Source organism: Melospiza melodia, chromosome 3 (genome assembly GCF_035770615.1).
Source record: "Melospiza melodia melodia isolate bMelMel2 chromosome 3, bMelMel2.pri, whole genome shotgun sequence".
Taxonomy (NCBI): Eukaryota; Metazoa; Chordata; class Aves; order Passeriformes; family Passerellidae; genus Melospiza; species Melospiza melodia.
In genome coordinates, this window is record NC_086196.1 from 131,088,463 (window position 1) to 131,114,505 (window position 26,043).

General features: G+C 34.0%; 1 protein-coding gene across 3 annotated transcripts in view; it reads left to right on the forward strand.

Annotated features, from left to right (window-relative positions):
* GRIK2 (glutamate ionotropic receptor kainate type subunit 2) overlaps positions 1–26,043 on the forward strand; it is a 359,554-nt gene that overhangs the window by 108,734 nt on the left and 224,777 nt on the right. For 2 of the 3 annotated variants that reach the window (XM_063153074.1, XM_063153075.1), the window contains exons 3-4: positions 10,628–10,795; positions 14,724–14,981. In XM_063153074.1, coding sequence (XP_063009144.1) covers positions 10,628–10,795; positions 14,724–14,981 — 426 coding nt within the window. Of the gene's footprint in view, positions 1–10,627; positions 10,796–14,704; positions 14,982–26,043 lie in introns of those variants that run through there. The other variant, XM_063153076.1, reaches the window with a different exon arrangement.

Here is a 26,043-nt window from a genome sequence, read left to right on the forward strand (position 1 = left end):
AATAAGAATTGCTTCAGTTTACTGAAGAATTCTATGCATGGCAGTCTTGTGTGAAGGAAGAAAAATATGAAAATGCAGGTTTTGAACTTACTTAAATCACTCAAATATCTACAAAGTCCTGATCATTTAAATATTAAGAATTAAAAGAAAAAAAAATCCTAAAGCTGATGATAACCATTTAAACATTTATTTTCTGAAGAAGATTCTGCACAGGGGTCCAGTTATTAAATTTTCATTTACTTTAATGATGGTCACAGCATCTGGCAGGCCTTAGGTTGGCCTTTTTTATTTTGTTTATCCATTTGCAAGATTCAAATTTTAGTCTTTTGTGACTGCAAATGAACTTTTTATTGGCTTTCTTTGATGTCCAAAGCAATGGCAATGAGTATTCTTAAAGTTTAGTTTAAGAAAGAAATGGATTTTTTATGGCATCTTCCAATTCTAAGCTTTTGTGAATACTTTTAAGAAAGTTTTTTTTTCCTTGATATTTTTGGAAAGAGGAAATGGACCTTATTTATTTTGAGGTTTAGATAGGCCTAAGTGTGAGAATTTTTTTTTCCTATTGAAAAAAATTGCATATTTTGTGATTCTCATTTGCTGGATCCTGCAGTGTTTGGTGTGTTACTTTTAAATTACTTACTTGGTCTTAGCAGAGTGAGTGAAATTATCTGGATAACTGGGATTTGACCCTGAAGGTACTTCTGGCTGGCACATGCTGATATTTGATGTTGAAGATGCATTAGAAATCACCTAACCAGAAAGGGCAAGCAGAAGGAGACCTGACCATATGACACCAGTCTGTTGAGGTGTGCTGGTGTTGTGGCAGGAATCAAAGAATTAAGTAAGAAAACAAGCTGGAAGCCACAGGCTGGGACTGTTGATTACTCAGGAAGAAAACCTGAGTCCTCACCATGAATTTCTCTCCCATTTCAGTATTTTCACAAGAAATTGATTGGCTAAGAAATTTTGGGATGGCTCCCCCTTTACAACTAGCACAGGCATATAGAAATAGAAGATAATTTCAGGGCTGCTCTTGTTTTTTGGTTCTTGCAAACTGAAAATTCCTACATGGTAGCCTATCTTCAGTCAAAATTAAAAATTGTCTTACGTGTAAGTGTGCTGTCTGCTGGTTAGGACATCATTCTGAACACTCTGTATAGTGGATTTTGTTTTCTGCTTTAGAGGCAAATATTTTAACAAGTTTGCCTTAAAAAAACCCCCAATAATCACATAATCACAAGCAGGATCTTTTCTTGAAGTTGTCTTTCCGTGTAAGCTGCACATTTAGCTTTTACTAATTGTCTTCTGACTTCTTTGAAGTTTAAGCCCTTTCCTGTTTCATCTTTAGATGCTGAGAGATCCAAGCATGAGCATCTTATAATGCAGAAGAATTATAAGAAGTAAAATCTCTACCTGCTTGGATGTCTTTAGTTCCTGGAAAACCTTTCTGCTTTCCAGGAATTTTGAAGTGATTTCTGGTAACTCTTGAACCATGGTCTCTGTGAAATTCTTCTGAAAAATTAGATATGCGACTTTTCTAAGCTCTGCTTGAAGGATGATGGTAAAATTTGACATTTTTTCTTGACTCTTGTTTACCTTATTAAGGTAAAATTGAAAAAAAAAAACCCTTCAAACCCATGAAACACAAAAACCCAAGCCAAAACAGAAAAACCCACATTTTCCTACAGCTTATGCATATGGACATATTAGTAAAATATACTACAATATTATAGGAGTTAAGTGCAAAACGAAATTACTTTTTTAATGTTATTTCTTATAAGTGAGTCACTTTTCTTTTAAAAGCAAGTGAAAACCTGGATACAATTTCCTTCATTGTCTGTGTATGGTTTGGCTTCTCAAATGACATTCCAGACACAAACTAACATTTAAGAAGACAAATAGCATGCAGCATAATGGAAAATAAAATCCTGGCCTGGATGCAATATTATTAGCATTTTTCTATGGTCTTTATGATGAGGTTAGAGAACTGGTTGTATCAGTGTTCTGATACATGTTATGACTCTTTCTAGAATGAAAATAAATGATTTTTGATTTGTCTATCTTTAGACCTATAAGTAGGGAAGCTAGAAGATGGTAACTGCCCAGTTAGTAGTCTATTAACAGATGTAAAAAATTTAATGAGGACCAGTGTAAGACTATTTCTGTAAAATTTAGGCATTTAAGTTTGCATATTATCTTCTTTAAAGAAGTTTTGGAGAAAAAAGTTTTCTTCATCTATGTTGAGAAACTTTTCATCTGGATATTGACTATCTCCAGAAAAAAGCAAGGGAAAGAAATAAACATGTTGTCTTAAGGCAACTCAAAACATTTTGTTACCCAAAGTAAGGAAAAACACGTTCTGGCAAAATCTCCTGAGGCCATTTTTGTAGTCAGACTTAATTTATTACTTTGTTTCCTTTCGTTACTGTGAATCATGAGAGGCTAATTATTATGTGAGTGTGATAATTACACTGATATTATCAAGTGTATTCTGTAATACATTGCTTATCATGTCAGAGAAAGATAATGTACGTCCCTTAAAGTGGGAAGAAATCTTATGGATAGTACATTCTAACATTGTAGATTAATGTGTTCAGGTATTATTATTTTATATGTCATCCTTACTTGTGCTCTATTGATATTCTGATTGAAAGGAGCATTATTCATAGAGATGCTATCAAAAGCAGTATTTTATAAATATACTGCATATTTCAGCCTAGTAAGATTTTAAGCTGTATTTCATTTATTAATTTTCAAAGCATATTTGTGCTGATGGAAGGAAATATTATAATGTGTGTTATTTGTCACATCTGACTTGAAGATGCTAGAATCCATCCAGTTACATTAAAAATAACTTTGAGGATATTTATCATTTGTATGCACTTAGCTTTTAAAACCTTTTTCATCAGTTTTATAAGGTAAGGAAAATTTTGTTCAAATGGGATCTACAGTTACTATTTCCTCATAATATTCCTTATTATTTCCCTACATTTAAGAAAGAAGACCCAAGCTCTTTCTCTTTTGATATTTGATTTTTACATTAACAATATAAACATAACATTGACTGATAATTTAGCCTGTTCCATATTGTGCAATCAGAAAAGACAAAGTTTTACTTATTATTAAATCAGTGGATAATTCAAATCCTTTTTAGGATTTCAACATACCTAAAAGTTGGCAGCTTCATGACACTAAAATGTGAATCAAGGTATGTATAACTGAGATGCTGAAGCTAATAATTCTATGCATTTTAAACAGCAAAATTTGCAGGATCCTGTGAACATGGCTTCATACACTGATGCCATGAACAGAAATTACATCTCATTTCAAAACATATTGGATTTTCCAATAATTGTGCCTGTATTGCAATGTTGAGATGTTTTGGGATTAAATATTTATTTTTAAAGAAAATAATATTGTCGAATATTGTGCAGGAAATCAGCAGCAATGAAAGCCAACCCCTGAAATTCCAGATCCTGCTTCCTTCCTCCAAACCATATGTGCACTCAAAATGGATAAAGGTTTCTGCTGAAGTGTGCTATCTTTTTCTGCAGTGCTGTATCCACATAAAACCAGCTTCAAAGTCAAATAACCAGCATTTTCTTTGTCAAGTAATCCTTTTCAACTTTTTTCCTGTTGTGAGATTCAGAAAGCTTTCAATATAATTTTGAAAAGAAGTAATAAAAACGTGGTATTGTTCAGATTCATACAACTGTATTTGAAATCTATAATTCCATAAACTACATTACTTTATGGAAAACGTTGTGAAGAAGAAAACTTTTCATTCATTTTTAACATCTTGTTTGAGAGTGATTCAATTTCTTAAATCCTGTTCCAGACAGAGGTAAGTGGCTAAGATGTAATTTTCTACTGTATTTGTAGGAAGCACAAAGTCTAAGCTGCCAACCTTTCAGGAGTTCTTTGAACCATCTCTGTAGCTTTCAAATCCATAACAGGACCTGAAAGAGGATTATCAGTGCAGTGCACAGCACACTTGATTAGGAGTGAAGTGCCTTCAGCCAGCAGCCTCTGTCGGTGCCTGTGGCTCAGCACCCACTGAGCCTGCTCCTGGCAGTGCTGTGCACGCCGTGTCAGTGACATCGGGCTTTGGGGTGAGCCTCTTCAGAGCCTTCTGGCTGTAACTCTGCTGGGGAGGTGCAGTCCATTCGCACTTCCAAAAAGCCATCATTCCCATCTCTGCAAATGTCTGTAGCGCAATACCACCCTCTGAACCCTCAATAATGCACTTCTGACTTATTATCTTCTCCATGTGGTACCTCCTTGCACAGTCGTTGGCTCCAATTACCAAATGGCCAATTTTGAAATTGGAAAATGTCAGATAAAAGCATATATTTTAATAATATAATACCTGACAGAATTACTTTCATTCTGTCTTGACACACTTTTTAGAAAAGTTGTTTATCACAGATACCAGCCACTCCTTTCTCCCAAATTTTGCAGCTAATTGAGCAAAGTCTGTCTAAGAGATCATGTTTTCTGAGCATTACATAATCAGCCAAAAAAAAAGAGATTGCTATTTGTCACATCAGGATTACATCTGGGCAGCATAATTACCATAGATTCAAAGTATTGACCTGAGGTGAAGGAAAAGAAAAAAAAAATCATTCCTAGAGAACTTAATATAAATTTAGTAGTGAAATTTAAATATATTTAAATGTTTAAATATATTTATATGTTTTCAAAGTAAAATGGTGGGAATAAATGTTACTCGGATTTAAAAGATTTTTTCTCCAGGCTCTCAGTGCCATTTTAATGTTACTTAAGAAAGAGGTTTTCATTGTTATATTTAAAGAGCGACTGTATCATTAAAAAAATAGTGTCCATGTCACATGTGACTGATGCTAGTTTTTATAAGGCATTAATAAAGACCTTTATAGCTGTCAGTAAACTTGTGCAGATTGGTGCCTGTTGATAATATGGCTAAAATGTTAACAAATGTATAGCTATTAAAAGCTAGTATGTGTATGTGCAAGACCTCTATCCAGCTGGTTTGATATTAGAAGAAAAGAAACTTAATTCTATATCATAAAACAAGGAAATCACAGTTAAAATTAAAATTAAGATTAATGTTACTGTTTCCATAACTTTGTTAATGTGAAAAATGTTATGTGTGAATGATTTTTGAATTTTTGTATCCAAGTTTCACATTTAAAACCCATAGAAGTTTTAATTCTGTGTATATAGTTCATACATTTACAATATCATTAGAACCAGTTATTTTAGGCTAAGTAATTTCAAGTAGTCTGCAAGGTTCATAATGACTGATTTGACAGACTATGATCTGAGGTAATGTGGCCTTTTGTTACATGTTTAAGGGTTTAATTTTTCAGAGGCCAAAGACTGCAAAATAGCCTGTAGCTGTAATTAGATGCCATTAATTTCTCATGAAACAAACAGGTGACTGTGAGTGCACCAGAAAAAAAAGGAGAAATTCTTTGATTTAATACTAGCCAGATTTGCTATTAGCTCGTTGGAAGTCCTACTTGGATACTTTTGAAGCTTGCTTGAATGAGGATTTTTTCAAGTAGGTAACAGTAGCTCAGGTTTCATGGTATGCTGCTGTTTCAGAAGTTCTCTACATGTGAGAGAAGGAGAGATTTCCTAGTAACTCATTCTGGAACTTATAGTTATCTATTGTTTCATGCAATTTTGTTCTTTCTGCTGGGTTTTGTCAGGTGTTACATGGGGATGTTAATACAAAACACACAAGATGGTGATTTTCAAAGGGGAGGCTGTTGTGGAATGGAAATGGAAAATTGAATCATTCAGACTGTTAACCTATTATTTTTGAAATTAGGTACTATGAAGTAGGAAAATTTTTTTGGAGGGGATAATTTTTGCCAAGATGTGTAACAAGTTTACTTTTTTTTCCCCTCTGGATGTTGTGTTTAAAAAAATTATTTGAAAACTGGGGAAAACGGGATGAATTGTAAGCAATAGATGTCAATTCTGCTACAGTTTTTCTTGACAGAAAATGCAGTTTGAACAGTTTCATGACAATTTTTTTGGACTTGTATAATTATGAACTATTTCAGATTTTCATTTTTCTTGGAAAATATTAAGGACATCTGCATTTTATCCTTTTTAGTAAAATATTACTATCCTTTTTTGTCAATGATTTGTGTTTCTGAAGAAACCATTATTCCATCAGTATTAAATTGATGATGGATTTTTTCCTATTTGTTATGGTAAAAGCGCTTGGTCATAGAAGGATTTTTTAATAGAGTCAATTGATGAAAAATCCTAATGGATTTCAGGTACATTAAAAGCAATTCTTTCATATCAACATTAATAGGAAATTTGAATTATCCCAGATGTCACTTCACAGATGCAGTATTTAAAGAATATTTTTTAATTGCTCTGGCTTATCTGGCTTGGATTGGCATGTCTGAAATATTCCTCAGGTGTTGATCACCCTAAAAAGTCTAGTGAGCTTTATCTAAGTGGTTACTGTGACAGTAAAAACGGGAAGTGCTCATGTACACAGCTATCAGCTACTGTACACAGCCTGTAAAACTTCATGGGCTCCAGATTGAGCTGCAGATACGTGATCCCATATTCGCTGGTGTCACTATTACAGGGCAGAGACAAACTGCCTTATCATTAACGCTGTAAATGAAAAAGCTGTGTATGAGACCACTGGAGACAGTTAAGAATAATATACGCTTTTTTTTTTTAACTGCTTTTACATTTTTTCTTTCTGTTCTGAGGTAGTAATGGAATTTCAGGCTGTTCCTCCAGGATGTGCTGCTGGTTGCATCTGAGAACTAATGTTTCTGCCTACCATGGGTCTATAAACTCTGTTTAAAAACCCCAAATCCTAACACCTGCATTTTTCAAGCTGTTAGACAGAGATAGGCATTGCTTTGGCTGCTTGTCCCCATACGAATGGCAAGATTTATGACTCTTCTGTCTGCTTATCTAAAGGCTTGCAGTGCATTCCTCAATTTGATTATTAATAAGGCTATCCTGAATACAAAGTGAAGCAGCAGTAAAGAAAAGACTGCTTGGGAGGGAACAACATGACACAGCATGCTGTGACAGCCTCTGGATACCACTATCCCTTCATAATTGAGTATATCTGAAATGGAAAGCCAATTCTTTTATTTTCCTTTCCATTTTATAAAAAAAAATGCAATGTAATTAATGGATTGTCTCCCAGTATTAAGCCAGTGGATTTGCATGACAGTATTTAAAAATAGTCAGTGTTTTAATTTTTTTACTATTTTTGCATACTCAGTAACAAATAGGAACACAATATTAAATTTAAAGTTACTGAATAAGTTTGTGTTTCTTATGCAGCAGTAGAAAAGCACCATTTAAAATTTTTCATTCTTGTCAATGCTTGAACTCATTTGCTGAGCATCCCAGAAACATCTAATGCATAGACTTCCAAGCAAACTTACAGGGTTTCTCCATCTGGAGGATGAGGATCTGTTTTTTTTAATCTATTCTGATATTCAGAATTCAGTCGTGTCTGTCTGAGCTCCTGGTCTTAGCAGTTGAGTTCAATTTAAACTAAATAAATGTTCAATTAAACAATGGTGTGTTTGTATGTGCTGTATCATCTTGGCCAAAGCTGCATTTGCTGCTGAGGAACCTGGCATTTTCAGTCATTTTGCTTATTAGTAGGACATGAAACACTACTGAGAACCAGTTGATTTGAGTCTCTTAGTGTGAAGGTTATGATGAACCTGCCAGCATCCAAAATATTTTGTTATATATTTTACTAAACTGAAATGAAAGGAACCTAGTGGATATTTGGCAACATACAGCTTAGAAAATAGCTAGGAATCTTAAAATATCGTTTACTTTATATTCTTCTGGGTTCTTTTTTTTTTATTTTCAGTGTCTACCTAGTGCAAAATGTGAAAATATTCAGGAGCAGAAAATAAATTTTCCTTCCTCCTAGCAAAATATCCTAATCATAGAACAATAAAAACAGGTTATTCTACTTCTCTTTTTCTTAGGACTGGAAATATACCCTGAAACAGACAAACCATATGATGCCAGGTTTGGGGGTTTTTTATCACAGGGATAGAGAATAAGTCAGTGACTGAGGGAAGAAATCACTGAATGGTGTATGTGGACAATTACACATCATGGCCACTCATAGGAGATGTCATCTTCATAAAATTGTCTTGCTATGTGATGGACTGTCACTAACATTAAGAGTTACCTAGATAGGCAAGGTCAAATAAAATTTCACTTCCACCCTTTGTTTTTAATGCTGAGAGTAGTGGCTGAATCTTTGACAGAGAATTTCTGGTCTCAAGGATTTAGAAATCAGTATAATGAAAAATGCTGATTTTTAAAGAGAGAAGGTTGTATTGAGCTTCAGACACATGGATATTAGAGAATAAAGCTTCCAATGTAAAACTTCAGGAGAACCAAGAAACTGTAATGTTTATTTCTTTTAATTAAGTCATTTAGCTTGGGATATAGTTAGGATTTCCTAATTGTTTGTGTCATACTGGTTTATTCAAATATAATTGAATAACTGCCCTCCAGATGCCTTAGGAAAGCCTATGAAATCTATCTTAATTTTAATTTTGTTAATGGAAATGTCTTTTTATTGTGTCTGAATATCTATACTTATAATTTAACTAAGTTTTGGATTTCTGCAGCAATTTAAAAGTATTTTCCCCAAATCAAAATACTATCCTCCTATATGTCACCATTTGAATTGCAATGCTTAGATTCTGTAAGTTTTAGCAGCACAAAAGCTTGTCTATTAGAATGTTTCCCTGAACAGAGCACTCCATTAACTTCAAAAGCTGTAGATTGCCTTTCCTGTTCATATTCCATTATTGTGCAAATAAATATCGTGGGGTTTTTTTGAGTTTTAAAGTGTACTAGGCTTATATATTTACTGAACAGTGTTTCTTTGGCTTGAGCTCTGACAGTTTTGTTAATATTGGTTACTGAAGATATTGAAATTTTCCTTAAGAGTCTGCCTTTCCCTTCATTGCCTCTTTTCCAGTTTGAAATGACTAAAGCTTAAATAATTATTAGTCATATCTCAGTGGCAAGGGCTTGTGCTTTTAAAGTAATATTATATGAGCATCTGCTCCTATGGCTCTTGCCAGAAATTAAAAGGCTGATCTGCAGGAAAAGAAGGTTAACACCTCAGTTTTGTAGTGAGAAATGTATTGCAAGAGAAAGAGGATTTGCAAAACCAAACAGCCTTTTCTATTTAATACTATCAATAAATAGTAAATACACATCTTTTTGCTTTACCAACAATTTATGTGCTTGGTTACTCACAAGACTGTTTACAAACTGACTGCAGTTTTTGAAGTTTAATTTGATCCAGACACTGGATATTCAGATTCTGAGAACTTCTTAATGAGAAAGTAGCAGTGTTGAATAGAACTTTTTTAGACAGTACGAGTCCAAGAAGCAACACTACTTTGGAAATGAATAAATACAAGCAAGGAGAGAGTGAATGAGCAACATTCCTTTCAGAGGCACAATGCCTGACTTGTAATTAGTGATCCTGTGATGATGGCCATTGTCTGTCCATTAGAATTGACAGGTGTCTGTTAAAATGAGGGCTGAAGGGAGCATAAGGACACTGATCATTTTTCTAAGGCATTCCATATCACCACAGTAAGGACACATCTTCAAATTACTTTTATTGTCACAGTATCCTTGGCTTTTCCAGATCCAAGAATAAATTATGTTACCTCAAAGTATGTATAAATTTACATTCTATGGACAATGATATCCCATGAATGAGAAAAGCTGACGCAGAGCATTTTCTCACAAACATATTTGCTTCATTTAAGATGAAGGTTGGCTCAAAAGTGTTCTAGAAATTGTTTATTATTTGAGGCATGTTCTACCCTGGTAGCATGCCTTGTTTGGGGATGTTTTCATTGCAGGCTAGAGGTTATGCAGGGTGTAGTTTCTTTGACTCCTGTATTTACTGAGAAAGAAGTTAACATCTACTTGCACGTCAGGGCAAAAGAGCAAAGTCTGAACTTTTTGCTCAACATATTTACCAGTTCAGGCAAACAGTCATGCTAAAATATCTCTCCATTTTAGTTTCTGGAGACAATTTGAGGCATCCCAGTTCTATGCTCCTTTGTATATTGTATTTTCAGTGAACTGCCAAGTTCATTATTAATATATTGTAAGCAGAAAGCAAGAATCCATAAGTCTCCCTTCCACCTGCCACACACATATAGGTTGTGGAAGATCTGGAAGGGACAAATGTATTCATTTCAAGTTTAATTATATAAAATAGTAACAATAGTGATAGTAGCTATGTAATAATGAAATATACTTCATCCCTCTCCTATTTTGCTTCTAAATTGTGTGGTCAATATATAATACTACCTTTTTTTTTTTATTCACAACACTAAAATTAGTATTGAATGGAAAAAAGCAACAGGTTTTCCTTAAGGTAAGTTCTAATTGTTGCTGGTTTACTTATTGCTTGACTCAAAGCTCATCAGAATCATGAGTTGGACTGTATCAGGTTTATGGAATTAAATACTTTGGGCTGATGAATCTTTTCCAAAAGGATTATTGAGGATGCTGCTTTATGCCCTTTTTGCTTACTAGTGGTTTTTCTTGTTCTTTTTTCTTCCTCTACCAGGAGGCATTTTTGAGTGTGTGGAATCTGGTCCAATGGGAGCAGAAGAATTAGCCTTCAGATTTGCTGTGAACACAATCAACAGAAACAGAACTCTTCTGCCAAACACCACATTAACGTACGACACACAAAAGATAAATCTTTATGACAGTTTTGAAGCATCCAAAAAAGGTAACCTTTTGCATATTTAGTTTTTTTAATGAAGGACTAAGGCTCACTTAGTTTACTTACCTGAAAAAATGTCTATCTGATGAAGCCATATGCAATGAGACTGACATTATTGTCATTGACATTAAAGAGCTGCTTTATTAAAGGTTGTAATGGTAACTGCTTGACATTTACATTGCCACCTTTGCTCCCACTAACCCTATCTAAAAGCTATTCCCTTAAATATTTAAAATCTGAAATTAATTTTGCTGAACATTGTGACTAGGGTGTTTCTTATACCAGCTCCTTTGAAGTGAGAAATCTCACTGTCTTCAAAATTTATCCAGCAAAATGTCAAGTTCCCCAAAATTCTACTGAAACTGGAATTCAATTTTAAACATTCACTCACTTCAAGTATATTTTCACAAATGCCTTTATATAGTTAATCATAGACTTTGAAAGGCGAGTATTAGTTGTAATTTTGTGCATCTTATACCAGCATGGCATAAAAATAAGCTTAAATATTAAGTCTGTGCTTAAGATTATCACTATCAGATACATGACTCGGCCTGAGTTAAGCTCTTTTCTCCTAACTATAAATTACATGTTTACAGAAGAATTAAGAGTAAAAATTAAGTTTAAACATTTTCCATAAATTTTAGAACCTTTGATTCTCAAAAAAAAAAAAAATCCAAATTTTCAGATTGCTTTACTTTTAAGTCAGGGACAATAGGCACAAATTTCTGCATCGTTGTTGTATCCTAGAAAGTGGAAACACCAAAAAGTTCAATAAGTATTTATGGAAGAAAGTACAAAGCCTCTTGTCAAAACTCAGTAAGACTGAATTTTGCACTGTATTACATGATCTTTAAAAACACTTTTCTTATAAATTGAAAAGCTAATTTCATATGAATGCTATTTGCAACAAAACAATAAGAAGGTTGAAAGAATTGGAAGTCAGCCTGCGTTTCTTATGGCAGGTTTCTAGCCTAAATCTGTCAAGTGATCTGGTCCCAACATGCCTCTCCCAAGCATTAAAGACAAAAAGCTTTATACAATAAGGGATTTTTGGTGTTATGGTGGGCTAAGAAGAGTGAAAACACTTGATACAACATTAGATATTATGCATAAGGGAAAGCTCCTGTGACATGATTAATGTACATGAAGGACATCTCAAAAGTGGAATTTAATGCTAATTAAATATTCAGTTTAGAACTGAAGGGAAATTTTTACTGCTTTTACTATAACAGATTAACAGAGAATCTTGCTAACCTGTTAGTCTGTTTATTTGACAAGTAAATAATTCAAATATAAATTTTGTTAGGCATGAAAAGAGAGTATCCATATTTGTACAGACATACAGTTTGGTCATTGAAAGATTATTATGAAAAATTGTCATGAAAATTGGTGATTTTTCATGTATGAAAAATTATAGGCTAAACATTTATGCCTAGCAAGATGATGTCTTTGCAGAGTAGCATGTGTGGTAGAAGAGAGAGGATAAACTGCACTTTTAATAGAGTATCTTTGAGTTGTTATTCTAGTGTTTTGGGTGATAGATTAAAGTGGGTTTTAAGAGAGACTACTCTTTCCTTTCCATCTCAGCCAACAGTGAATAAAAGTGCTGTTTCTGTTAATTCTGTTTCTTTCATTCTCCTTTCCTTCTCACCTTCCAAATTCAACTACTTCCTGACTCCTGCACATGCTGACCTGTGAAATCTAATGGGACATTTTCTCCCTGTTCCTGGGGGAGGATGCAGACAGCAGAGAAATTTCTCCTGAGATCTCTAATTCTTTGATTATTTGCTGAGAAAATGCAACTACTTTTAGCCCTTACCTGGGGTTTGCTGGCCTGAATATTATGTTGCTAATTCTTGTTAGACTGTAACAGCTGAAATTAGAATGACAATGTGCTATTGATTAGACATATTGAATAGAATGCATATAGTCCTTTTTCCCACTTGCATCTTGGATGAGAAAGCAACATTTTATTTGTAACTGCTCATGCTATATCAAAATCTGTGTAATCTTCTAGTACTAATAGCTTTTTGCATCATCAATTCACAATACAGACAACTGCATTTGTGCTCACAGGTGCTTTAGTTCAGAATCAGAGGCTAAAGGTTAACACAAAATGGTTCATTTTATTATGATGGATACAAAGCAGAATTTTAACAATGAAGTTTAAGCATTTGACTCATTTTTGTGGTTCATTATCATGTCCATTAGTGAGCAGGCAGGCACTGCATCAAAAATAGCCTGTTTAGACCTCCTATTAACACATGTTTTTGAAGTTGAATATAGATGAAATATTAATGGCTTTTTAAATGTACTATATGAATAAGCAACCTGAAGTCAAGAAGATATTTCCAAGTTACTGTTTCAGTGAAGAATAATGTAAATGCAACAAAATATCCCTCAACATTCTAGGAAAATTTGTATGCATCTGATAGAGCCAGTGCCATATTAAATCACGTGTGAAAGCATTGCATTATTCAAATCTCAGAAAGGGAAAAAAAAAAGTCCATTGAAAAGCCATCTGGTAGCTATTGCTGTTGTTAGTGATCCCATTTACTGACATTTGCATAAAGCTTGTTGATTACTCTTAGGAAGGGCAATATTAGCATAAATGTTTTTTTATTGAGCTAGTCATTTAGGCAACACACCGAATAGCAATGAAGATCTTGTGTTTCTGACAAGTTTATTTAAACCACTGGTGCTCTGCAACAATAAAAAGGTGTGCCAGCATAGTTTCTAGAATGCTCTTGAAAGACTTAGCCATATTTTCATCAAATTGAAAAGAATGTGCACAACAATTAATTTTGAATTGATGAGAAAAGCAATGCAGCAAGATGTGTTTCTACTGCTTGTTTCCTCAGCTGTCAGGAACACTGATGGTGGAGTAACAGAATTAATCAAACCCCATATAAATACTCATGTCTAGTTTGGTTTTCATTACTTCTCTCTACAAAATGAGTTGTTTTCCCAAAAGACAGAGTCTGTTTTTCAGAGCTGTGTACTTATAAAAGTTATGCCTATGGTAGTGAGTGAGTTAGGAGCAGGGCATTGGTCGAAACTCTGGTCTTCGGTATTGATTATTTTTTCCTGCCTTCTTTTTGGCATGTTCTAACAAATATTCAACAAGATGGTACTGGAGTGTACTGTGGGAGATTATACAGACCAGAGACTGCTAATGAACAGTACAGGTAGGGCCACTCTGTATCAGAAAACAGGAAGGTGAGCCACTTGAATACAGCAGTATTATGTCAGTGGCTCTCAGGGCCAGTTTTGTATACAAGTATAGCAAAACTGAGCATTTCCAGTTTTTAAGAAGGGATGTCTAATTTTTTTTCACTAACAGACAATTTAATTTTAGGGAAAAGATTGGTCCTTTAATTGTACTAACCAACATACCTATTTCAGACACAGAAATTCAAATGTCCATTTTAATGAAATTAACTCTGTGCCTGATAATTAACTGTGGGGTACTTCACATGTAAAATTTCTGAGTAATTAGGACTTCAGTAGAAGTAGTGGTGACTGATTGAGGAGGAAGTTGTCACTTAAATAACCCAGATTAGGATACTGTCCTATTCGACCCTTTTCTAAATGTAAGAAGCAGCTAAGCAAAAACCTATTTTATTCATCAGTACTTTTAAAAAGACACATGATTACTGGCCTTTATAGCTTCCACTGACATAGGAATGTTTAATAAACGTAGATGAGCACTATTTAGATGTTAAGAGTCAATATTGATCAGTTTATAATGAAAGCTTGGAAGCATATTCTGAAGTTGAAATGTGTAAGTGAAAGTGTTACACAAGAAGAGAGCTCTGTCAGCAAGACAGTCATATTTCATGGAGTGCCTTTTGTTAAATATGAATTGTACAATACCTTCTGGCACACTGCCTTTTTCCCTCTCATCATTGACAGACTTCTGTCTCCTCTTCAGCCTGTGATCAGCTGTCCCTCGGGGTGGCAGCCATCTTCGGCCCGTCCCACAGCTCCTCAGCCAACGCCGTGCAGTCCATCTGCAACGCCTTGGGGGTTCCTCACATCCAGACCCGCTGGAAACATCAGGTGTCAGACAACAAGGACTCCTTCTATGTCAGCCTCTACCCGGATTTCTCCTCACTCAGCCGTGCCATCCTTGACCTTGTGCAGTTCTTCAAGTGGAAAACAGTTACTGTTGTTTACGATGACAGCACTGGTAAGGCCAAAGCAGCATGCTATGTGCAGATCCACTCTATACATACACAAAGAGAGGGAGGAAGGGTGTCACTACTCATATTCCATAATTTAAGAAATAGTTTGCAAGAATTTTATGGGTAAGGCAGTGTATAACAAATAATGTGGACTTATTAGCATAAGTATTCTCATAAGTATGCTTCAGTTGCTGAATTCTGTGTGTTTGAGCTCACAGCTGTCAATAAATTGGTCACACTCTGTCTGTGTTTTCTGCAGTGTCTTAACAGTTGCTAACAGCTATGTCTTTTGATTTTACTTAAAACTTAAACTTGGAAGAAAAATATAGTAACTTGAAAAATACACTAGTGTACTCAGTGAAGTAGAAATCTCAAATTCTGGTGCTGCTTCTGGTGTTGGTTGAGTTTGAAAACAGATGCCATATTTGTTTGGAATTTTACTATCTGTTTCTTCAGATAGAAGTGAAGAAAGAGCCCCGGTTTCAGCTCCTAGCAGTTGGACCAAAAGGAAGTTTGGAGGCTTGTTTTACAGATGAATTATATGAGTTAAAATTAACTCTTGAATTTTCCAGCAGAAATATACTAGGTTATTACCTTTCCCTTAGTCATCCTAAAATTTTGCCTTTCAGTTTCACCTTGACAGGGGTACCTTTGAAAAATGCTGTAAAACTTACATTTCATTTGAGGTCTAGTGGTGGTTAGAAATAAGACTTTGGTTAAGAGGAAAATATCACCGTAATGGAAAATACAAGGAAGGTGCTTGGCCAAAGAAGACATATTAAATCTTATGGGAAATGCTGGTAACTTCTTCCATGCTAGCTGATCCATCATTGTCAGGAAAAGAGCATAGGGAGCCTCAAATTCTTCTTGTGGGTCATTGAACCAGAAGGCTGCTGATGTCCTCATTATATGAGGCTACTCTCTATCCAAATCTGAAATTAAAAAAACAGGATCAGGAAATAAAGTGAGGCTACCTGTAGGGAAGACTAACTGTGCTAGGTAAACAGCAGTTACTACACCAGGACAGAACACCTGCCTGCAGTTCAAGCTCAGATAAGATGCATGTGTAGCTACCAAAAGGCGAGGAGGGAGCAGAGAAGATGGTGCATAAAAGTCCTTATAACTGATATTTTTTCTTTATGCCTTTTAAAAAATTGTAAGGCAGTGACATTTAGAGGCTGCCTAACTACAAGTTTGTTGGCTGATGTTACCAAAAGTTTCAGGTAATCAAACTTTCAATTTAAGCTTTAAAATCAAGTTATAGCTTTATAGACCTAAGCAAGCAATATGTAGCTTTTTTTTTTTTTTTTCACATTTTTATCTATTATTGTTCTGAAATAGGAAAGGCAGCTAAATCCTCAAATTTTAACCAAATTATGATAGAAAGAAGTGAGTTGTGGTGATTAAGGTTTGTGTAAATTGGAGATATTTCACCTTGATTAAAATCCTTTGGAGCCTAGCTCTATTTTCAAGAACAGGTTACCTCTTAAAAAAGTCAATTCCATTAGAAAATTCATATGTTTTAAATACTTTGAAACTGCTTTGATCAATAATTTCAAGTAATTCTCTTCTGTCCAAAAAACAAAGTAAAATTCTTTCTGTACAAAAGAATACTTCATGTTTAATGATCTCTTAATATCCAGAGATATGTTGTTGGCAGCCTTGAGAGACCTGATCTCAATAAAACGTGTTTTGAAGCCAGGACATAAATAGAAATGGGAAAGAAGATTAAAAAGAAGGTTTTCTTGTATTTATTTTGATCTACTTGTTCTATGTGGTATTACTGTTAATATTTGAGAGAGAAAAATCCCCAAACATAACCACTTTTAGAACAATTTTAAAATAAATTTCACAATGAATTAGTAGATTGAGTTATTTAATCTATTCGAAAAGCATAAAGACTTGTTCCAGGATATAATCTCTTTAAAATTATATTTATTTCTGGACTGACCAGGTCCTTTATATTATAATACTGCTTGTTCCCATAATCTCATCTACAACATTATTTGTTTTTCTCTTGAAATCTATTTCTGTCTGAAGAGGCAGAAAAAAACCCAGTCTGTTTTAAAAAGGTTATCTTCTCTCTTTTTTTGTGGTGTTTTCCCTAAAATGAACTTAAATTCAACTTTTTAAAGACTGTCAACTTCTCTTTGTTAGTAGCATCTCCTATGGATAATTCCAGGACTTTAAAAGCAAATGACCCTGCTGGGGAGTCCACAGCATCACTTGCTTTTGAAGCACATACAGGAACAACTCAGCTATGAGAAACTATTAGTCTTAAAGAAGCAGATTTTATATATCTGCTGGAGTTTAGGTGCAAACTGGTGGTTTTTGAAGCAGGGGGAGAGGAAGCTTTTGAAAGGAAGTAGTCACTTGATTTTGGGAAGTGGTTCTCTCCTGTCATAGGATAAGACAAATATTCAGTTATGAGTCTGGGACTGGAGCTCAATATGATGTTTCAACTAAGATTTAGAAATTGTGTTGTATGACTTGTGCCATTTAAGATCTAATTACAAATCATTAAAATGAAGGCAATGAATACAAAAATATTTATCAGTGTTTATGTCTGTTTCGTCCATTTGATCAGTGATTCCTTAATGAAAAATGGATATAATTCTTAATTCCTTTTTTCTTTGTTTCTCTTTTAATCACTTATATTTGGCCCTCCTTTATTGGATGGTTGTCGAGGATGATGATGTGTGCCTTTTTTAATGATGATTTTAGAGCTATGGATTTCCTTTATCTGAATGGACAATTCCCCAAAGGGTATGCTGGTCAAGACATGAATATGTTGGTGTAGCACCTACAGTGATAATTTAATTGCTAAAACTAATATTTTTTGGATATTCATATTTGCTTTATGTATTTTTTATTATTATTGTAAACATGGATACAAAGGCAGCTGATACTTTTATTATAGAGAGGAAGAAAAGGTATAAAGCATGCATAAACTAGGTCTGGATACTTCTCCAATAAGTTATCAGGGCTTTCCTATTTGTCAAGGTCCTCCAAGATGGCAGGTTGACTCTGAGGAAAAGCATGATTTCATGTGATAAATAAATTCTAAAAATGTGTTTATCTCTTTAAATATTAGGGCCCAGTTTAATGAATTTTCTAAGGAATTGCTAACGTTTTGTAGTAATAAAGGAGGCATCGCCTGCTTCAGAGCTAAAAATAAAATAAATTGTGTCAATGTTCTTTATCTCAGTGTGGGATATATCTTCTAGAGTAAAAACAAAACTGGTTTTGTTTTGGTAAAACTGTGTGGTTATTTGACACTTTGCATCCAGGAAAGGGCCATGTTAACTTTAGTGCCACTCCCAGAGGTAGGCTAGAGACTAATACTGTCCAACTGCACAGTCCAACTGCCCCTAGACAGTGGGGACATTGTGTTCAACTCTATTCAATCCCCCAAGTTTCTACCTTGTATGAAGAAAAGCCATTTATGTAACTGATCCATGTAAGTGTAGAAGTCTTCCATACTATTTTTTGTGTCTTTCAATCCACAGAGTAGCTGCCTTCAAAAAATTAAGGTGAGGTATCCCTGCCTCTGAGGATGGGATTGTCACTAGATGATGTTTAAGGTTCCTTCCAACCCAAACTATTTTATGATTCTATGAGATGTATGAAATAGGTATTTGTATTTGGTCTGGGTTTGAGACTGGGAGGTATGAAGGTGGTAAGGGGGAAGTCGGTGCTTGTTTAAAGCCCAGTTTGAAATAAGAGAGAAAATTTGGAATCCCAGTCTCCCTTTGTAATAATCTTAGAGATTACTACTAAGAACAGACATTTCTTTGTTGTCTCCCTCTTTGAAGCATTCTCCCTATATTCTCCAAGAAGGAATAGCTGTACATCTTACTCCTAATTTGAGAAAAGGCATAAGTTGTTTTTAATACACTGTGGGTAGTAACTAGACCCTGGCCCATGCTTTATGATGCAGAAGTGGCAAAGTCAGAGAAGATGAATGTCTGCAGTCCAGCTATTGCTCCTCATGTTGGACTGAGCCTCAGAGTACTGCTTGGTTCTGTGCTGCTCAGACCTGGCTCGTGTTCAGGAGTGTGTGATGAGGAACGCAAGATAGCTTGCCACAGGAGAAAATAGAGATTGTGCCACGCTGAAATAGGTACAGGGAAGCTTCTAGAGGGGTATGATCAATAACAGCAGAGTGAACAAAGATCTGGTTGGGTACAGTGTAATAAGGAAGACTCAAGACTGTACAAATAAGATGAAGTAGATGAATAAACTAGAGAGGTTAATTCTACCTTGACTCGGTAAAAAGAGACGCAGTTTTTACTGTGGGGATATGGTAATAGAAATAAAAATGAACATAGAATGGACAAAAGTTTTAATATTATAATAAAGCCTCTGCCCTGGTAGAATTTTATGGAGTAGGTATTGTTGCACTAAGTAGATGGGTTTTTTTCTTTCAGGAAATTAGAAATGTGTGAGTCCTTTTTTTTGGATCTCTGGTTTAAGAGTCCTGCACTGACTTTCATTATTTTAATTTTTTTCTTTTACATTAAATAATAGCTACTTTCTGCTTCCTTCTTTGATTTAATTTGCTTTTTTTTCTATCTGTCAAGACTTTTTTTTAATATAGCCCATAATTGTACAGGCGAAAAAATTGTAATAGAACTCTAAAACATTTTTCTTGCTGAAAAAGATAAATATTGCTTCTTTTGATCATTTTAAATGGAAAAGCATATTTCTTTTAACTAGGATTTCATGTTAAAAAAAAATGCGGAAACAGACAAAACCCCAGCAAAAATCCACCCCCCTCCAAAAAAAAAAAACCAAACAACAATAACAACAAACCCAAACAAAACAACCAAAACCCAAATCTATAAAACCTCCTAGCAGGATTTAATGAGAGGTCGGTTAGTATTTTTTCTCCCTTAAGTAATTTATGGTTTCTTTGTTAATTAAATTCCACTAAACTGTCCCTGGATACTAATTAAGTCCTTTCAGATTTACAGATTTGCTGCAGTCAATTGCCTTTTAAAAAGAAAAAGGGAAAAATGACAATATGTTTGTCATCTGCATGTCCTAATGGATTTAATTGGTCTCAAAACAATAACTTAATTTCAAGTACATATTCTAATCCCTGTGCTAAAGAAAACAGACTAGAAAAACTGTAAATAAGTTTTTGAATCACAGACAGTTTAAAAAAAGTGAAAAAATGCATGAATAATTAGATGATGAGCTCTTAAATTATAGTGGCACTTGTATAGATATCAATATATTGATACTTTTATATATCAACAGAAGAAGTTGATAAAAACAGCATTCTGGATATTTTTTCTTAATTAACTTTTGTTTTGGTCTTGAGCGAATGAGTATAAACACCAAAAATCTGTTACATCTATGAATGGAAGCCAAACTAAATGCTGAAAAATTATTTCAGAAATAAAAATGTTTTGTGTTGGTCTTTAGCAGTGAATCCTGTGCTTTAACTGAAGTGAAGGAAGTTGAAAGATGTCATTTTGTGGCTATATTCACTCTAGTATGCAGGTGGCATTTATTTGTAATAAAAAGACAATTTCTTTCTTGGGACTGGGATTAAAATTCCCATTATCTCATTCCCACTGTATTTGGTGTTATTTTGGCTTCACCTTGATTTTCTGTGCAGTTATGGCCCCCAGAATCTAAAAATATTACTAAGGTACTTGAATGTGTCTTGAGCAGGCCAACAAAGCTGGTGAAAGGGCTGGAAGGCTTGATGTCCTGTGAGGACTGTGGGATATCAATAAATTGATACTTCTATATATCAACAGAACAAATTGATAGCTAGGAACATATAGGTTAGAACAAAATAACAGGTGTCCTTGAAAGGCTGGGGAAAATCCATCCTGTGAATTTGGTGGTTTGTTGGAGTTTTTTATGGCTGGTGGTTTTTTAAATTTTGTTTTGTTTTGGGTTTTTTTGTTTTCTATTTTGTTTTTGTTTGTATGTTTTTATCATCAATTATTTTTATTCTTTAATTTTTCCAACATCAATGTTTTCATACTGATCTTCCTAGACAGAACAGAAAAAGAAAAGACAGATAAGGGTAACCTTCAAAAGTCTCTATCAGCACTATTTACTACCACTGGTGCTAATGTATCTATCAAATTTGCAGAAACATTAAATTACAAATGAATATTAAGTTACTCCACTGCCATTGATGTTGATTTCTCAAATTTGATTTATATTTATTTTATGTATAGATGAAAATGGCATCTAATTACATCCGTGTGTACTTTTGTATATTTATAATGTTTTGACTTGTGCAGTTTTAGCTAGCATTTATTCTGGTTCTATGAAGCAGATGCAAAATTCAGAGTGCTGGTTGCTTATGAATGGCTAGGTGGGTATTTTTTTTCTGCAAATGAATAAAATTGTGTATAAATCATATCAAAGATAACGATTGGGGTGCATAGCTTAGCACAGAATGTTAAATGGAACTAATTCATTCCTAATTTGTGAATTATCAATTAACAGTTATTCTGTGTTGCTTTAGTGGAATGAATGAAATGAGTACCTAAAGTAGGGTTATATTTAGCAATGTGAACAAAGTAGACTTGTAGCCTCCCATGCATATAAACTGGAATGGCATGTAGTTCTGTTCCACATCCTTTCAATCACCAGTTCAGACAGGTTACAGCATTTGTAGAACTTTTATTGAACATTTTTATTGAGGAAAAAAGACTTTTAAGCCTTCTTTAATAAATTAAAATTTGGTAAAATTATAATAATTAATAACACGAATAATTTGGACAATGAAGGAATATTAACCTGAATGATTACATATTCCATAAAGTCTTTTAAATACAGAGTGTTTCAAGTGCTGTGCACAGTAGTTTCAAGTGAAGTTTCAATTAGTAGTTTTGTGCTAAACCTGATTATGGCATTTGGATGTTGCTGGTTAGTGTATTCCTTTACTAAGACAGTTATTGCACATTTATTCTGTAAAGTGCAGAAATATTTTTTCAAGTGTTATATCAATATATCAGTATATGGAGGATGTTGTGAAGTTAAAATTTCACTTTCAAACACTTTTAGTCTTCATGCAGATGTTCACAATTACTTTAGCTAGTTGTCTGAAGAAAAAGTGTTCAATTCTGTTATTCTTTTATGGCAAATGGGCCTGTAATTGTTCTTTGAGAATAATTCTATACAGACTTTAATTAATTATTTGAAAAGCAAAGTAAATGCTAACAAGTTAACAAAATGCATTATTCTAGTCCATCCTTCAGGAAAACATGTTACTACAGCTCTCACCCATATTTTGATCAATAATTGAATTTGAACTTACTGCAATAAGACTCAGTATCACAAAAACAAATCTATGGATTTAAGATAAATAAGTTTCAAAAATACATAATGTGCTTTATAGTATTTTTATATAAGCCTAAGGAGCAGAGGTGGAGATAATATTTCTATAAGTTATAAGAATGAACATATTTCAAATAGTGTTTTAATTGTTTTGCTTTTGTGGGTTTGAAGAAACTTAAGAATTTAAACCTTACAGAAAATTTCATAGGGAACTCCTTATCAAAAAAACTGTTTCATGAAGACTGGAAATTTTTTTAATATGTCCAAATACAGAAATATATGATAGGAAAACGAAGTGAAAAATTAAGAGGAAAACTGAGACAGGATCAGTTTCACATTCTTGTATGGGGCATACTTTTAAGATTTATCCAAACTGCAGTACAGTTTTCCTCTTATTTCATATTACATATTTTAGCAATAGCAAAGTAAAAGTATTCCATATTTCATCCTCTGGCTGGGAGAACGCTGTGAAATAAACTTGTGATGTCAGTCCCTTCATGAATTGCTCTGCATCACTCTCAGTTCAAATATTACTGTCTTGATTCATTTCAGTTTCAATTAGAGAGTTTTTTCTCTCCTGCACTCTTACCAGTTCCTTTCTTTTACAGCAAAAATGAAACTGCTTTTGTTTCCAAGAGTAAATGTGCTAAGCTGGTGTAAATTCCATCTGAGGATGTTCATTTATGCATCTTTTCAAGTTAAGACCATTTTAGAATTGCTAACTTGTTGTATTGCTTCTTTTGTCATTGATTCTGACATCTTTGACAAAATTTTTATTTTTGACAGTAGTATAACTCTTTTTTTTCACTCTTCACCCTCATTAAATTACACTGCTCATACATCATCCACTTGAGAGATCATATTTCATACAATTATGATAATTAATTTGAAATGTCCAGGACTGTTAATTCTTATTGCTGTCACCATCATAATACTAAATTAATGATAAAACTTAATGAAAATGTTCAAAAAACATATTTAGAAAACAGAATAGCAACAACATTTCAAATCAGTCATATCATAATAGAGCATTTGACATCATAAAGCACAAATGTCAAATGTAGCTAGAGACTAGAAAAAGGTGGCAAATCTAATATATCAATAAGGCATAATGTTGTCTTAATTTTCAGCATTTGCTTCAATTATGATATTTTTTCTTATATTTTCACACATTATATGCAAATGTGAGGAAGGGATGGACAGGACTCAGAGTTTTTTATTTATTTTTTTCTAGTTGCCGTATGCTGCATCTGATAAGTACTCAGGTGACATAAGAAAAAGATTCATGGTGATCTTTAAGGTCAAAACTGTTCCATGAACTGAAGGTGTCTTCTGAACTTTAGTAGCACATTGATTCTCTCTTGTGGAGCTATGTGGGATGGGGTAGAGGGCTTTTTTCACTGCAGTACTGCAAAGCCTTTATTAGAAAAGAATTGTTACTGGAAATAAGCTGAATTGGGATTTGGCTATTTGCAACTATAAAAGATGTTTGCACCCATGCTCTGATGTGCTTGCTTAGCATATTTAAGGAAAACAATAAAGCTGATTATTGCCTTGCTCTTCAGTTACAGCTGGTAATGCTGAAACAGCAGTACAATGGATTTAACATTCTGATGCTTAGACCCGAGATGCAGAAAAATTAAGTGATATGCACAGTATCAGAATAGAAATCTTGACTGTCTGTGGAGTTAAACCTAGATCCATGGTTTTCTTGTTCAGTGATTTTTCTTAAACCCTAAAGCTAGCCTGTTCTATAGATGCTATTTTAGTAATTGCAACTTCAGTATTAGTCATGAATATAATTTTAAACATTTCTTCTTTCCTGTACTAAGTAACTGTTTAAAAATTATTATATTTTTTAGTCTAAAAGAAAGGGGAATTGGGATTTTAGTTTGGGTTGGTTTTTATTTTTTTGTGCCTAGTCTAGACACTTATAAATTTTTTCACAATAATGAGATTTGTATTTCAAATGCATATACATACCTGCGCAGACATGCGTAATTAAAAATACAGTTCTGCCTTTTTTGTTGTTTGCTTGTTTTAGAAGGGAGAATTTTTCTCAGATACTGAGAATTGGAACAGGCTGTTCAGAGAGATGGTGGAGTCACGGTTCCTGGAAGTTTTCAAAGAAATTACTTGGCACTTAGAGCTATGCTTGAATTGGTGTGGTGGTCTTTGGTCAAAGGTAGAGCTCTGTGATCTTGGATAATGTTTCTATGATTCTGTTTTATTACACAGTCTAGGAAAAAAAAGTCAGAAGAAAACTACCTAGCCTGAAACATTTTCTCTGATTACTGGCATGGCTGCTGTCCAAGAGATAGTTTTCAAAAGTATTTTCAGTAGGAAGTAATAACTTTTATTTGTCCTCTGATACTCAGTGGTCCAGAACTGTCTTTTCAGGGTGACTAATACTTGTAGTTAGTGATATGCTCAAAAGAACTATATTACCAAAACCCCCCACCCTTTCCTTTCCCTCTTCTCAAGAATCCCAACTTGATCAAATTATTTTTTTCCTAAAGCATGAACTGCTGCAATGTAAATTCTTTAAATGTGTTTGTATAGCCAAAAGGCCACATATGGGCAATGTAGAATTTGGAATTAATTCCTTAAGATACTTATGATATAACTTACTTATGATAGAACATGTCTATATATTCTAAGGTTGTTCTGATTTATAAACAGTGGTTTGCATCTCTTTTGTACCTCTGAGGAAGAGTTTGGTGAGTAGTCACACTGTATGGTTTGATAAGGAAATGGGGACATAGGTGTAGGTAGTTGGGCATTGTGCTCATTTTCTACATCTGCACTTTTTCCCCCAGAAGGAAATTATTTCACACAAATACACCTCCAGGACCCATTTGAGCAAATACTACTATTATAATGGATGATTCTTGTGTATTGGCTTGCCCTCATGAATCTATTTTGAAATAGAACAGCTATACTCTTGACAAAGGTCTTGTTAAATAAAATTTTCTTTGGTGAAAATTCTTTTGAAGTCAGTTACCAGACACATTTCCTTCCTTTTACTGATATAGTACTATTGTTTCCCTTGTAGAAGTCACATTTAACAGCAAAATAAGTCTACATAATATCCTTGAACTCCTCTTCATGTCCCTGCCAGTAATCATAGCGCATTTTAAATATTGCAAGTTGCAAATGGCATCAGACTCTAATGCATTAATACTTGTAAAGTATATGCATGCATACACATATACTATTTGGATTGCTCTCCAGTCCTTTAGCTACAAGATTGAAAAATTCTGCTAACATGTTGGACTCTAAAGCTGCTAATAAAAAGCTGCTTTAACTGTAAAAAAATAATTGTTTTTTCTGGACTACATATCTTAGAACTTTTTCCATTAAAGAAACCATTGCTACTGTATTTAAATGGGATTAAATATAACTGGTGATCATTTTAAGGATGCTTTACACTGCTGGAAATGAGTGAAATGATCTTAATGTATACAAAACCTGAATATGAATAAATATGAAAAGTTCATCAAGCTATCTTTTTCCTTTGTCTCTGTTTCCTCTGTGCTTTTCTCAATGGTGTAGCTGTATTAGATACAACAGCACAAGGAACACAGAACAGCCCACTGTTAGTAAAACCCTACCAGCTACTGCAAATCCTTTTTAATCCTTTCACTAGTGATTTTTTTTTTAATTGAAGATGATAAAACAAAACTTTAGATTTTATGGGTAATCTCTGCAAGTCATTTTGCAGCAATTAACTGTTCCAATTGATGTAAACAT